Source organism: Melozone crissalis, unplaced genomic scaffold, assembly GCF_028551555.1.
Source record: "Melozone crissalis strain CALT ecotype California unplaced genomic scaffold, PUWL_Pcris_2 ptg000005l_1, whole genome shotgun sequence".
Classification (NCBI taxonomy): Eukaryota; Metazoa; Chordata; class Aves; order Passeriformes; family Passerellidae; genus Melozone; species Melozone crissalis.
Genome location: NW_026535783.1, coordinates 41337090 through 41349579, shown reverse-complemented (window position 1 = coordinate 41349579; position 12490 = coordinate 41337090). Strand labels below are relative to the sequence as shown.

Below are 12490 nucleotides of genomic sequence, written 5' to 3'. Positions count from 1 at the left end.
ACATGTTTTTGTACATGTTTTTAAGTAATAGACATGGCATTAACAATCTTAAAGATGCGTTGTATACAGATGTTACCATGTTAGTCTCCTCTGTCTGAGAGAATAAAAGGAATCCTTCTCAAAATAAGCTAGCCCAACATTACCTTTAAAGTGTGCATTAGATGGTAGAAATGCGAGATCTAAATCACAGATTGCTTCTTAGGAAAAGTAGTTGCCTATGAAAAGGCTGAACTGTTAGCTTTTTTTTTTTTCTTCATCCTTCTGTCTTTAAACCATTTCCATTGAAGAAAAGTGCCACTTCTCACTTTTGAAGACTGGTTGTTACTGTAACCTACAATAACCAGGTATAAAATTCAACTTCATGAAACTGAGAGAAAGGAACAGCTGCTATGAATAGTTTGTCCTTTTAAAGAACATTTCTGTGAAGTTTTGTCATACTAGCTGAAATCAGTATGAGACAGGTTAACAGGAGGATACCTGATAAGGTGGCTAAAAGGCTGACAATAGCGTTTTATTGGTTTTCTTTTCTGCATGTACCTTCATATAAATAATATACAGTGTACAGAAAGTTAACTGTACATCTGCCTAAAGTAGTTCTTGAGAACTTTGTGCTTCTTTTGTGATTCCCAGAGTTTATATATCAGTTTTCTATATGTCCTGAAAGGGAACAAATGAAAAAGTCATCAACTAGCTAGGTGTCTCCCTATCTAAGAATCAGTTAGTTATTTGAGTTATTTGATTGTTCTTGATACTAAACTATTGTTTAGTATCAAGATAAATATATTTTCCTCCAAACTCAAGTCACAAAAGGATTTGTATGTAGATAAAAAAATGTCAGACTGGCAGATTTTAAGTGGAGGTGAAGTAAAAGATAATGGGATTGCTTACTGGTGGGTTGGTTGGTTGTTTTTGTTAATTCCTAGTTAGCATAGTACTTTTGAAGTTTCTGAAGTCTGAAGGTTGTAATTTTCAAAGAAGAGGCCATCTCTCTCGAGAAGAGCCTGAGATTTTAGTTCCAATGAAAAATGAGAGTTTTATTGAGATGGGACCTTGAAAAATTACTCTCACTTCTGTCATAATATATAACAGGAAAAAACATGAAAACAAAGCTACTGTCTTTGAAAGTGACTTTCAAAGGGTTTGAAGCTACAAATAACAAAACTGTGCTGTTAATTCATAGTGACTCCATAACGGGCATGACTGTACTTCCTCATGCCTTGGTTTTCTTACACTTTTCATGTTTAAAGTTATTTTAAATTCACCTTTTCTTGCTGTCTTGCACTACATATTTTATAAATATGCATTTTCTCTCTTGTATAACTGAATTATTCGATGTTTTGACTGTTTCAAGTAGCTTTTTTTAAATAGACTTTAAAAGCTTGAATCTTAAATGCTCCTTTGAAATAAACTATAATTTAAAAATCCAGATTGGAGTATTTGTGTTAGGTAAATTTTCACAAATTTACATAGCATGTTTACGCAATGAATATTTTTGGCTATTGTATCAGCAAGAAGGGAATGTGATAAATTCCATATGATCTTAAAAATGCAGATACTCAGAAATTGAGTGTAAAATATTATAAGTTTTTTCATGGTCAAAAATACGATATTGATGAAAAACTAATCATGAGCCTGCAATGTGCACTTGCAGCCCAGAAATCGTTTAATGGGCTACATTGAAAGAGATGTGTCAGCAGGTTAAAGGAGGTGATTTGCCCCCTCCACTGTGCCCTTGTGAGACCCCACCAGGAGTGCCCTGTATCTTTCTGGTGTGCCCAGCATGAGAAGGACGTGGTATTCCTGGACCAAGTCTGGAGGAGGGCCCTGAGGGGACTCGGGACCACCTTCCCTACAAAGACAGATTGAGCAAGTTGTGGCTGTCCAGCCTGAGGAAGAGCAAGTTGTGCGGAGGCCTCATAGCAACCTTCCAGGATCTGACCAGGGCCTACAGGGGAGCCAGAGTGGGACTCTTTGTCAGGAACTCTGGTGATAGGACAAGGAGGAGTGGTTACACGTTGAAAGAGGGGAAATTTAGGTTAGAGATTAGGAAGAAGTTCTTTACTATGGGGATGAGGAGACATTGGAACTGGTTGCCCAGGAAGTGGGCAGATCCTGGCAGTGTTCAAGTGCAGTTTGGATAAGGCCTTGAGCAATCTGATCTAGAAGGGAGAGCTCCTTGCCCATGGCAGGGAAGTTGGAAGTAGATGACCTTTCAGATCCTTCCTAACCCAAACCATTTGATGATTCTATTTTAGATTTCAGTATTCAGCTGAACTTTGGGACATCAATATATATATTTCAGTAGCTAAGGTATTTGTATAACAAGTTTTTTTCTTTCCCTTTTTTTGTGTCTTACTCTTTCAGTAATGCTTCCAAAAAACTCGAGCTTTCAAAATATGTTCAAAAAGATTGAGCTGATTAATTTCTTACTTGAAACCAGAAGCTGAAGTTAAATATGTCACAAATGAAGTACTGAAAGATACTTTTTTCCTGATTTTGAAATTCACCATTAGATAACTTCTGAAGTTTTATTTATGAGAAAATAATGTATTACATATTCTTTGTATTGTATTCTGCAATGGATGATGGGAACTTAAAGCATTGGTAATGTTAGATTTTTTTCATCTCTTCCATGGAAAACCTGCAACTTTATAATGTGGTATTAGAAATAGGCAAATAGAATTTATCAGAGAATATATGAACTATTAAAATTTTTGTTCACATATTAAATACCTTTACCTACAGAGGAAAAAAATACTGAGGAGGAGCCCTACAGTTACTTGTCTGCAAGTTATAAATACCTTATTACACTTAAAAAATTTTATGTGTTGATAGTGAACTGTCTCCTATAATTTTGATTTTTTTCATTATTCAAGGAAAAATTAAGTTTCTCTACCTAGCCTTTGGCACTGAAAGGTGACTCATTTGTTGGGTACACCAGGTGTGTAGCCTGATATTTGTCGAGAAACAAATTAATTTCCTACTTCATTCACATGCGAATTTTGCTATTTCCTCACATCAATGTTAATGTTATTAACAGGACATTATAGTTTTAATACAATTTCAAGGATTTCAATGAATTTGTTGGTAGTAAACTTCTGATACATCTAAATACCTATAGGACATTTTTATGCAATTTTAAGGAATTTAATTTATTTAAAATTTAATTATTCACTTTTTAGTTATAGAAATATTTTGATAACCTCAATATTTGAGGTGTCATTGCTGAAAGGGAAATATATGCATTTTCTTATTTCTTTAAGTCTGTATGTAAATGGAAAACTAATATACTCTTGGCAGTAGATTAGGGATGATATTCTAAGAGGAGGCTTTTATTTTAAATTATTAATGAATCATGGAATATTTGCCTTACTGAGCATAGTGATTGCATCTGTGAGTAGCATAATACCAAAGAAGGTCTAAGGCTGTTGCCACCATCTGAAATTCTGTTCTTGATATTGCTGTAATATTTATATTTCCATTCTTGCCTCAAAACACTCTGGGGAGAGTAGTCATACAAAGCTTGGTAAGGACTGATGTGCTTTTCTTAGGGAACTCCAGCAAGGTTTATGTAGACGTTGAAGTCTTGTTTGAGTAAGCTGCCTTGCTATTGTGTTTCCTAGATACACCTTTGCAGTTTTCTGACTAACTTCTACAGTAGGGCTCATGGTAAAAGGCAGAGCCTTGCTCATTTGCAATGTTTTCAGTGAGCACTTTCAGAAATTTTCTGGCATGCTGTTTCTTCTCCTGAAGAAGCTATTCCTTGCTCTGAATTAGCAGTACAAAATAAGAGCAGATTTAACGACCAGTCTCAAAAATTATTCTGTATCTATGATTCTTAGTTCATATACTGATATTGTGAATTCTTGTGAGAGGTTAAAGCAATGAATGCATAGCTGCTTTTCTTAGGAACTTCTATGTAGAAAACAAGGCTTAATCAGTTTAGTAGTTAAATTGGGAAGGTTGCAAAGAGTTGATTCAGGTTCCTCCTTCCACATCCAGCAACTGAGTCAAGGAAAACTTCTTAGAGTAAAGAAAAGGTGGCCACCTAAAATTTGAAATACACCTTTTTTCCTGGTATTTCACATTTTTCATACATGCATATATGCCTACCTATATGTATTTGCTTAGATTACAATAAATACATGCATGTATGTATGGGCACATCCATATATCTATATACATAGATAACTTGCATAGCAGATTTTAATTATTTCTTCTTAACGCATTTCATTTTTTGTCTTTGCAGAATTTGGAAACCGATTTAGCAGAGACAAGAGAACAAATAAAGTTTGCGCAGTATATGCAGTAACTTGTCATCTCAGGTAGATATGAAACAGGAAGAACTTTTCCAAAAGGATTGTGATGTGGTTTGGAGCTAAGTAAGTATTTCATAAAAACTTTAAGTCTGAATCCTCTCAAAAAGGCTATTATTCCCGTTAAAAAGTGGTATCATGCATTGAAGATACTTTTGTGCAACAGTGTGTTTTACCATTCTGTTCACAAGGTGTAAGGCTTCTGGAAGTCTGCCAGTTTATGTAGACTCTTCCTGCTACATTTTGACTCTTGTATATCATAGCTGGTTTTGAGTAGTGACTGACTTGAGAAATTATACTACTGTAATTTGCATTGTGTCAGAGAACTACCAATCTTGACTGAAAGTAATAAAGTAACAATATGATTAGGGACATGAATATTAATTAGAGAGGCTAAGCACCCTAAACTTGAAAAAGCTTTAAGCCTAAGTGTAACTTCTTAATTAGATTAAAATCTGACAAGTCAGCAAAATTCTACGTGGGCCTGTTCTAAAGGTTTAAAGTGCAGTGATTTAAGCTTTATCTTAGGTCTCACACACTGTTTCTTTACACTGAATCTGTAAGATTAGTGCTGCATTATTTGTGTTTTGGAAAAGAACTAAAGGACAGAATGAATTACATGAATTGTAAAGATTACCTTAATTCTGGGGAATACAGTAATGTCAGAAGATAATTGTTAATTCTAAGTCAATTGTCAGAAAATTGTCCATGTTTTACTTCTTAACTTCAGAGGCATACGCGTTGTTTCATTCCTATGTTAGATTAGTAATATTCCCTTCAATATTCCTTTAAATGGTGGTTTTGCCTGAAGAGCTGCAGTTGGGAAGTAGAAATCATTGGTATGGATACTCCTCTTTACTTTCCAAGCACAAAAAATCTTTCTGTAGGGAGTCAATATCTAAGTCTTTTTTTTTTTTTTAACCAAAAACCAAGAAATATTATTTTTGATGCATCTGAACTAAATTGTCATCTTGAAATCTTTTCATGTTGAAATCTCTGCAAGAAAGATGATGTCTATACAAGAAAAATTATTTTCATGTTTAGAAGAAATTATACCACTTGGGTTTTAAAAAGTCAATAAACATGCATAAGCTTATTGGGAGATTGTATTGAAAGAGGCAGTCAATAGAATTTGTGAAATTCAACAATGGACTAATAGAATTTATTTCCTGAAATTATTCTCAGAAAAACACATATGTGTGAGGACTGGGGACAGCAAAGAAGGCATTTTAGAGTCTGGTAGTCAACTTTGCAAAGTTACTGCTGGCTGGTTTCAGCTTCAGATGTTGCAATCTGAGTTGGCCTAATCTTTTAACTTCAAATTTCTCAAAAAGAATTCTTTGATATTCTTTGGAAAACAGCCCCTTAGAATTTGGCGCAAGCACCTCATTAAAATGTGGAAGTAAAATAAAGACATTTTTGAACATAAGATCTGAATATGAGGTAATAAAGAGATGAAGACTACACTTATTTTAAAGTGAAGTCTTCTCCTATGTTTTCCATATAACAAATCCTCTAGATTTATGGGGAACTATTTGGTAAATCAGTCATATGGGGGGGATTTTGTGTGCTCTAACGTTTTCCTTACTAGATAGTTAATGGTATTGCAATAAGTAATAGTATTTTTGGGTATCATTAGTATGTGAGTTACGCTTCACATGTCTGTATGTATATGTTTGATCAGTATCATTATAATTCGTTTTCTGCTAATCTTTCTCAATGAACTTCAGCTACAAATTTCTTGTTGACATTTCTGTTATGAAGAAAGAAGGCTTAAGCTTATATTATGTAAAATTCACAGTTTCAGTAGTTAGCAATACATACCAAGAGTTGCAAATATTTTGTACTTTTATAGTATAGAATACTGAAATTTCTTATTTCTTATCTTCTGAGATGTCAGTATGTAGAGAAAATTGCTTTTCTGTTATTTCTCAATTAAAAATGGCATCAAAATTAAGCAAGTCTTTGTAAAAAGAAGACAAACTCTTATTTAAGTTAAAGTAACAAATCCCCAGTTAAAGGAAAAAATCTGAGGAGAAAATGAAGTCTTTCCATCTTCTCATTTTTCATAGGCCAAAGTCTTGTGACTGTGTTGACTTAATGATTAAAGCATTTAATTTTTCCTGTTTATGGTAATGTTGTTGGGGTTTTTTAAAATCCATTTAAAAGTTATTCTTATGAAAGTATCACATCGAATGCTTGGTTGTCATTTGATGCTGGCAGAAAATTCTCGGACAAATAGTGTGGAAAATAGCCCATTCTCCTTAGTATCTTCAGTTTCCCATAATCAATTCCAAACTTCAGAGCTGAAAAAGGCAATTTGACTTGCAAATGCCTCTGCTCTCCCCAGTGCTCTGTCTCACTGTTTGCTGCCTTCCTACCTTCCCCACCCTCTCATTCCGTGAAAACAGAGCAGGAACACAATTGAAATTATTAGAAACAAGCTCTAGAAGCAGAAAGAAAGAAATAAAGTCAACTGGCTTCCTTCATTTGGTGTCTTCTTTCAGATACAGCCTAGGCAGATTCAGAAAAATACACCTTCTGCTGACACCTTGGTAATACTATCCAAAGTTTTTACATTATGTGGTAAGTTCAATTGCAGAAGCAAGTCTCCAAGGGAATGTGTACATACTGGGCTAGTGCTCTGTTTCTTGTGCATTCACCACTTCCCGTGTTGCGCATATCTGTCAGCTTGTTGGCAAGTGTTTTTTTTTTAGTTTAACAGTAGATGTGTCTGTAGACATCAAGAGAATTGTTTTCTTCAGTAAATAAGTGGAGATCAAACTTTGAAGAAATGGTCCAGTGCAACTCTGGTTCTACAGAATAACAAGGTGGTTTTGAAAATACTACCATATGGCAGTAAAAGTCTGTGTACTTTGGAGGTGTGGGAGATAAATTTTCTAGGACCAGTGACCAAACAGTATTTACAGGATACATCCTGTGTAGTGACTGTCTTGAAGAAGCCATTACCTTTCTTTTTTGGCCTAATTTTTGCCAAGCACTCTTCACCTCACTGGGTTTCATTTCAAACTTCTGAATTACCTGTGACACGTGTTTTCTTGTTATATTTTTGATGTTTTAATTTAGTACAGATTTTCTGTATCTCTTTAGAGTCCATGGTAACCTTTCCATTTTCATGTTATCAAGCTTGGTGATTTTTGCTTTAAAATTGTGCTAAATACCAGGGCCTAGAACTTTGTGATCTGACACAGCTCTGGTGGAACTCTAAATATCAAACTGGAGAAGTTTGATTGATTCACTGAGGCTTGAGTCTTGCTGTCATAAGTATCCAGGAAATATTAAACTGTTTGCAAATAGAGAAAAATCTATTCTAAAATGAATTTGAATTTCTTGCCCCAGTGTTTTTAGCAGAAATGTGGGCCATGACTTCATTCCTTTGATTCTTATCTAGTCCAACTCTATCCCTGATGATTTTACAACTATTTTTTCCTGCAATAATGTTTCTATTTTTACTCCTCCACCATGTGTGCCCCCACCCTGCCCACCACCCCTTCCAATGCAGTTGCTCTTAATTTGTGTGCTGTAAATGATGAGGTAGTGAGACTTTTACTCAGGTCTTGTTTTGCTGCTCTTGTATTTTTCAGGTTATTCTTTGCTGTGTGCTGCAGCAGTATCAGCTACAGCAGGTTGCCCAGTGTTGTAATCATATTGTTGTTATGATATTTCTAGAGTCCCATACCTTCTCGCGGTGTTTTCTTACAATCAGCTCTTCACAGCAGTGTTGCTCCTGCTTCTTTGTCAGGGCTCGTCCAAGGCTCTGCCTGACCAGCCAACCCACCCCCTTTTATCCCAGTTATCTTCACTAGCCACAGCTGCTGCCCAATTAAGGACATCACAGCTGCAGCCCATTTAGAACAACTAGGACTGGGGCAAGGCCACTTATACAATACATAGATTTTACTAGGACTCCTACTGTATTTCCCCCTTTTCTTTTACTTACAGATATTGAGGTACAATACAAATATTACAATACATACATTCCCCCATGACTCAAAGGCCATGTACAACACACACGTATTTCCCCACAGCTTCTTGACTCAAAGGCCATATTTCTCACAGCTCCTGGCTGTCACAGCTCCTTGATTCAATAGCCATACTTCTCCACAGCTCTAGGCTGTCCCACAGCTCTTTCTCCACAGCTCTCAGGCTGCCACAGCTCTCGGCTGTCCGATCCTCTCTTGTTGTTGTTATATTTCTAGACTCCCAGCTCTCAGGCTGCCACAACTCCCGGCTGTCCTATCTTCTATCACGTTGGGGTCACCACTGCTTGTAATCATATTGTTGCTATCATATTTCTAGAGTTCCATACCTTCTGGGTGGTTTTCTCACACGCAGCTCTTCACAGCAGTGTTGCTCCTGCTTCTTCATCAGGACCCCTCCAAAATTCTCCCTGACCAGCCAAGCCACCCCCTTTTATCCCAGTTATCCTCATTAGCCACAGCTGCCGCCCAATTAAGGACATCACAGCTGCAGCCCATTTAGAACAACTAGGACTGGGGCAAGGCCACTTATACAATACATATATTTTACTAGGACTCCTTCTATAGTCCAGTACCATGTCCAGTCTGAGTATGTCCAGAATGGAGACTCTGCAACCTCTCTGCATAGGCTCTTCCAGTGTTTGGCCTCTTTCAATGGATAAAAATATTTTTACTGTGTTTAGCTGGAATTTCATCTGTTTTTTATTGGTGCTTATTGCCTCTTTTCCTGTCACTGAACACCACTTACAAGAGTCCATCTGCATCTTCTTTCTAGGTTGCCATCAGATATTTATAGATGTTGATATATCAATTGTCCCTGAACTTTCCTTTCTCCAGGCTGAACAGACCCATCTTTCTAGCCTCTCTATGTATTCTATGCTGCTCTCTATGAAGCAGATGCTGCAATACTTAAATCATCTTTGTGGCCCTTCATTGGCTCTCTCCAGCCATGTCTATGTTTCTCTTGTACCGAGGAGCCCAGAAACTGGCACAGCATCAAGATGGGCTTTAAAACTTTTGACTAGAGGGGAGGTATCACCTCCCTTTTCCTGTTGGCAGTAATATCCTCTTCAAAGCTCAGGATGTCATTAGCATTTGGCACAAGGCCACATTGCTATCTGATGGCCACTTAGGTGTCCACTAGGGTCTCCAGGGCATTTTCTGATAACGTGCATTCAAGCTTGTCTGTTCCCAGATTGTGCTTTTATACATGATTTTTAACCCCAGGGGCAGTAATTTGCACTTGTCTCTGTTGAACTGCATGATGTTCCTGTATCCAGCCTTTTGTCTGGTCTGTAAAGGTTCCTCTCAATGGCAGCCAAGCATCTTTTGTGCAGTCCCCTTTTTCTGTGTCATCGGCAAAGTTGCTGTGGTGCATTCTGTCTCATTGTCATTAATGAAGATGTTGAAAAGTGGTGGCCCTGATGTTTGCCCCTAGGCTGTTCCTGTAATGCGTGGCCTTGTGCTTAATTTTGCTTACAGCTCTTCAAACCCAGTAGTTCTACCAGTTCAAATGATGGACATTTTTTAAGCAGACAGTTTTACTGTCTGCATATCTAGTCTATACCTCATCAGTCTGTCTATCAAATTTTATAGGACACTATGTCAATAGTGTTACTGCAATCACAAAGAAGAGCATCGGTGTTCACCCCTTATGCAATAAGAATTCCTTCAGAGAAGGGAATTGCCTCAAAGAAAGCTGCAGGCCAGCTGGTTACAGCGTGGTGCTAATAACATCAAGGCTGTGGGTTCAGTCCCTGTAAAAGGCATTTACTTAAGCCATTTACTTATACTTGATGGTCATTGTGATCCCTTTCCAACTCAGAATATTCTGTGAATCTGTAAATATTATTTCCTCTTAAGACTCCCAGTGATCATCTTTTCCACTAGATGGTCCATCACCTTCCCAGGGACTAAGACACAGTTGACTGCTCTAGTTACCCAGAACCTTCTTTTTAACATAGGCCTTCGTAAAGATCCTGTATCCATGCCTGGCAGTGCTTCAGTCATGTGAGTTGTCCCACCTTGTCTCTGTGATCCCAGTGAGTCCATCAGGTGCTGACAGATCTCTTATTCCTCCTGTTGTCTTCCATGAAGATGTGCTGTGTCCATTTGAACAGCAGCTTCAGATAGGCACACAGTTGAGCTAATTTCCCAGTGTGTGGAAAATCACACTGTAAAAGACCAGTTTCTACAAAGGAGACAGAGGAGTCTTGGGCTTTTGGAAGATATGGCCTCCTTTATCCTAAACTCCTGACTGCATGTTGCCCCCCTCCTCCTTTTCCCATTGGCTGAGGTTCTAGGAAGATAAAGCCTTCCTGAATCACCTACTACATTCCCCCTGTAAGGTGTATCCCCCTCACCCCCATCATGCATTGCATGGCTGTGAAAACTAGCTTTAAGCCCACCCTGGCTGGAGAAGTTAATATTCATAAGTCTAGTAAGCCTGCACATTTTGCCCTGAAGTTCGTCATGTGCTTGGTTCTGCAACAAACTTGAGTGGCTTGATATTAATGAAGACCCCCACACCCATTTCTCCAGAACTTCACTGGTTCTTTCAGAATGAGTTGTTTGTGAAGATATTATCACCCATTTCTCCTCTCACCAGCAAGACTCTTATGAACCTCCCTCATACTGTCAGCACTCCATTATTTGTGTGCATAAAGTGAACACCCTCCCTGAACTTTCTGCTGCTCATCACGAGGTCTTTTCCGTCTGTATCTACCTGTCTCCTTTTGCCTGCCAGTCCAGGCCACAGCTCCCTCACTTGCCATTTCATCAACATCTTTGATCCCTGCCATTCCTAATTTAAAACTCCCCTCGTTGATTTGGCCAATTTCCTATCAAAGTGCTTATTTATGCATAGTTGTTTGTATTGCACATTGGTACTGAATAGTGCCTGCTAAAGGTTAGCATAATTTCAATATTGGTCTGTAAAAGTGAAATAAAAGAAGGCTCCCCCATTGATTTGCAATGTAAAAATAGTGCCTCATTCACTAAAGACAAAAGCAAGTTGAAGTACAAGTATGAATAAATAAAGTTTGATTTCTAGAATGTAGTGTAATGGAACTGTGACTGAATTTTCTTACACTTAAAAAGCCTTGAATTTAACATAAAAAAATGTGTTAATGTGTTCTGACTGTGCTGTGGTTCTTGTGTGGCTGGCTGCAAGATTTAGTTTCCCCCTCTCACCGCCTTCCCTCAAGGATATAACTGGAAGTCTGATAAAGTCAACAAAAAAGATTCCCATTGACCTGAATGCACTTTGTGGGCAGACTGTTAGAGAACACATAATACTGCATTCTTGGGTGACAGACACAGATAACTGCATTGATGTTTGCATACAAATTAAAGAGTAGCAATACAGCAGACTGGTCTTGAGGGTTCAACATTATCCCATGTTTTTCCCTTCCACAACAAAATGAAGATTTGATTGGAGAACCTGTGCAAAATTAATATAATCTGTGTTTCAATGGCAGAGAAAAGATATGCTATTTTCAATTATATACATGCAATCAGGGAAATTAAAGAAGAGCTTATTTGGAAGCCTGTTGTAGAGCTGTCAGAAAGCCCCTAGTATATCACTTGTCTGTAGTTCTGCTGCTATTCTTCTGAACAGAATTAAATTAGTACATATGCAATACATAGTGCAGTTGCACTTTCATGCATCAGGAGTCTTTAGTGTATCTCTACCTTCATTAACTTTGCGGAACTACTTTACAATTTATGCAGAACAGCAGGACTTAGTGTTAAGTCCTAGTAAGCATTACACTTACTTACAAGTCCTAGTAAGTGTTATACTTTTTTGCTCTCATAACAGGCTTTCTGAAATGGTGCTTTTTAACAATGAAACTAACTGACTGTTGTATTGCGCATGCAGTTTATTTAAATTCATATGTAATTATTCAGGTGTATCTGTATTGAATAATCATTCAGTCACAAATTCTAATCAGTGGCACAGGTCTAAGGAAAAACTTCTGTGAATTTCCTTTAAAATTGTTTATTTGTCATTGTGTTTTCCCTGGAAGAAGACAATGAAATTGTTATTGCTGCTTACCTTTTATACATTAATCTTTACCTAGATATCTCCAGAAGCATTAGAAAAACACAGTGATATCTCCTTTAATGATATTTCCAGTCACAGAAACATTTCATATGTGTTAGAGGTTAAAA

General features: G+C 37.3%; 1 protein-coding gene across 1 annotated transcript in view; it reads left to right on the top strand.

Moving 5' to 3' along the window:
* CNTLN (centlein) overlaps positions 1-12490 on the top strand; it is a 174571-nt gene that overhangs the window by 33643 nt on the left and 128438 nt on the right. The window contains 4 exon segments of the mRNA XM_054289514.1: positions 4250-4290; positions 4292-4370; positions 6824-6902; positions 10282-10327. Of these exon segments, the coding sequence (XP_054145489.1) occupies positions 4250-4290; positions 4292-4370; positions 6824-6902; positions 10282-10327 (245 nt within the window).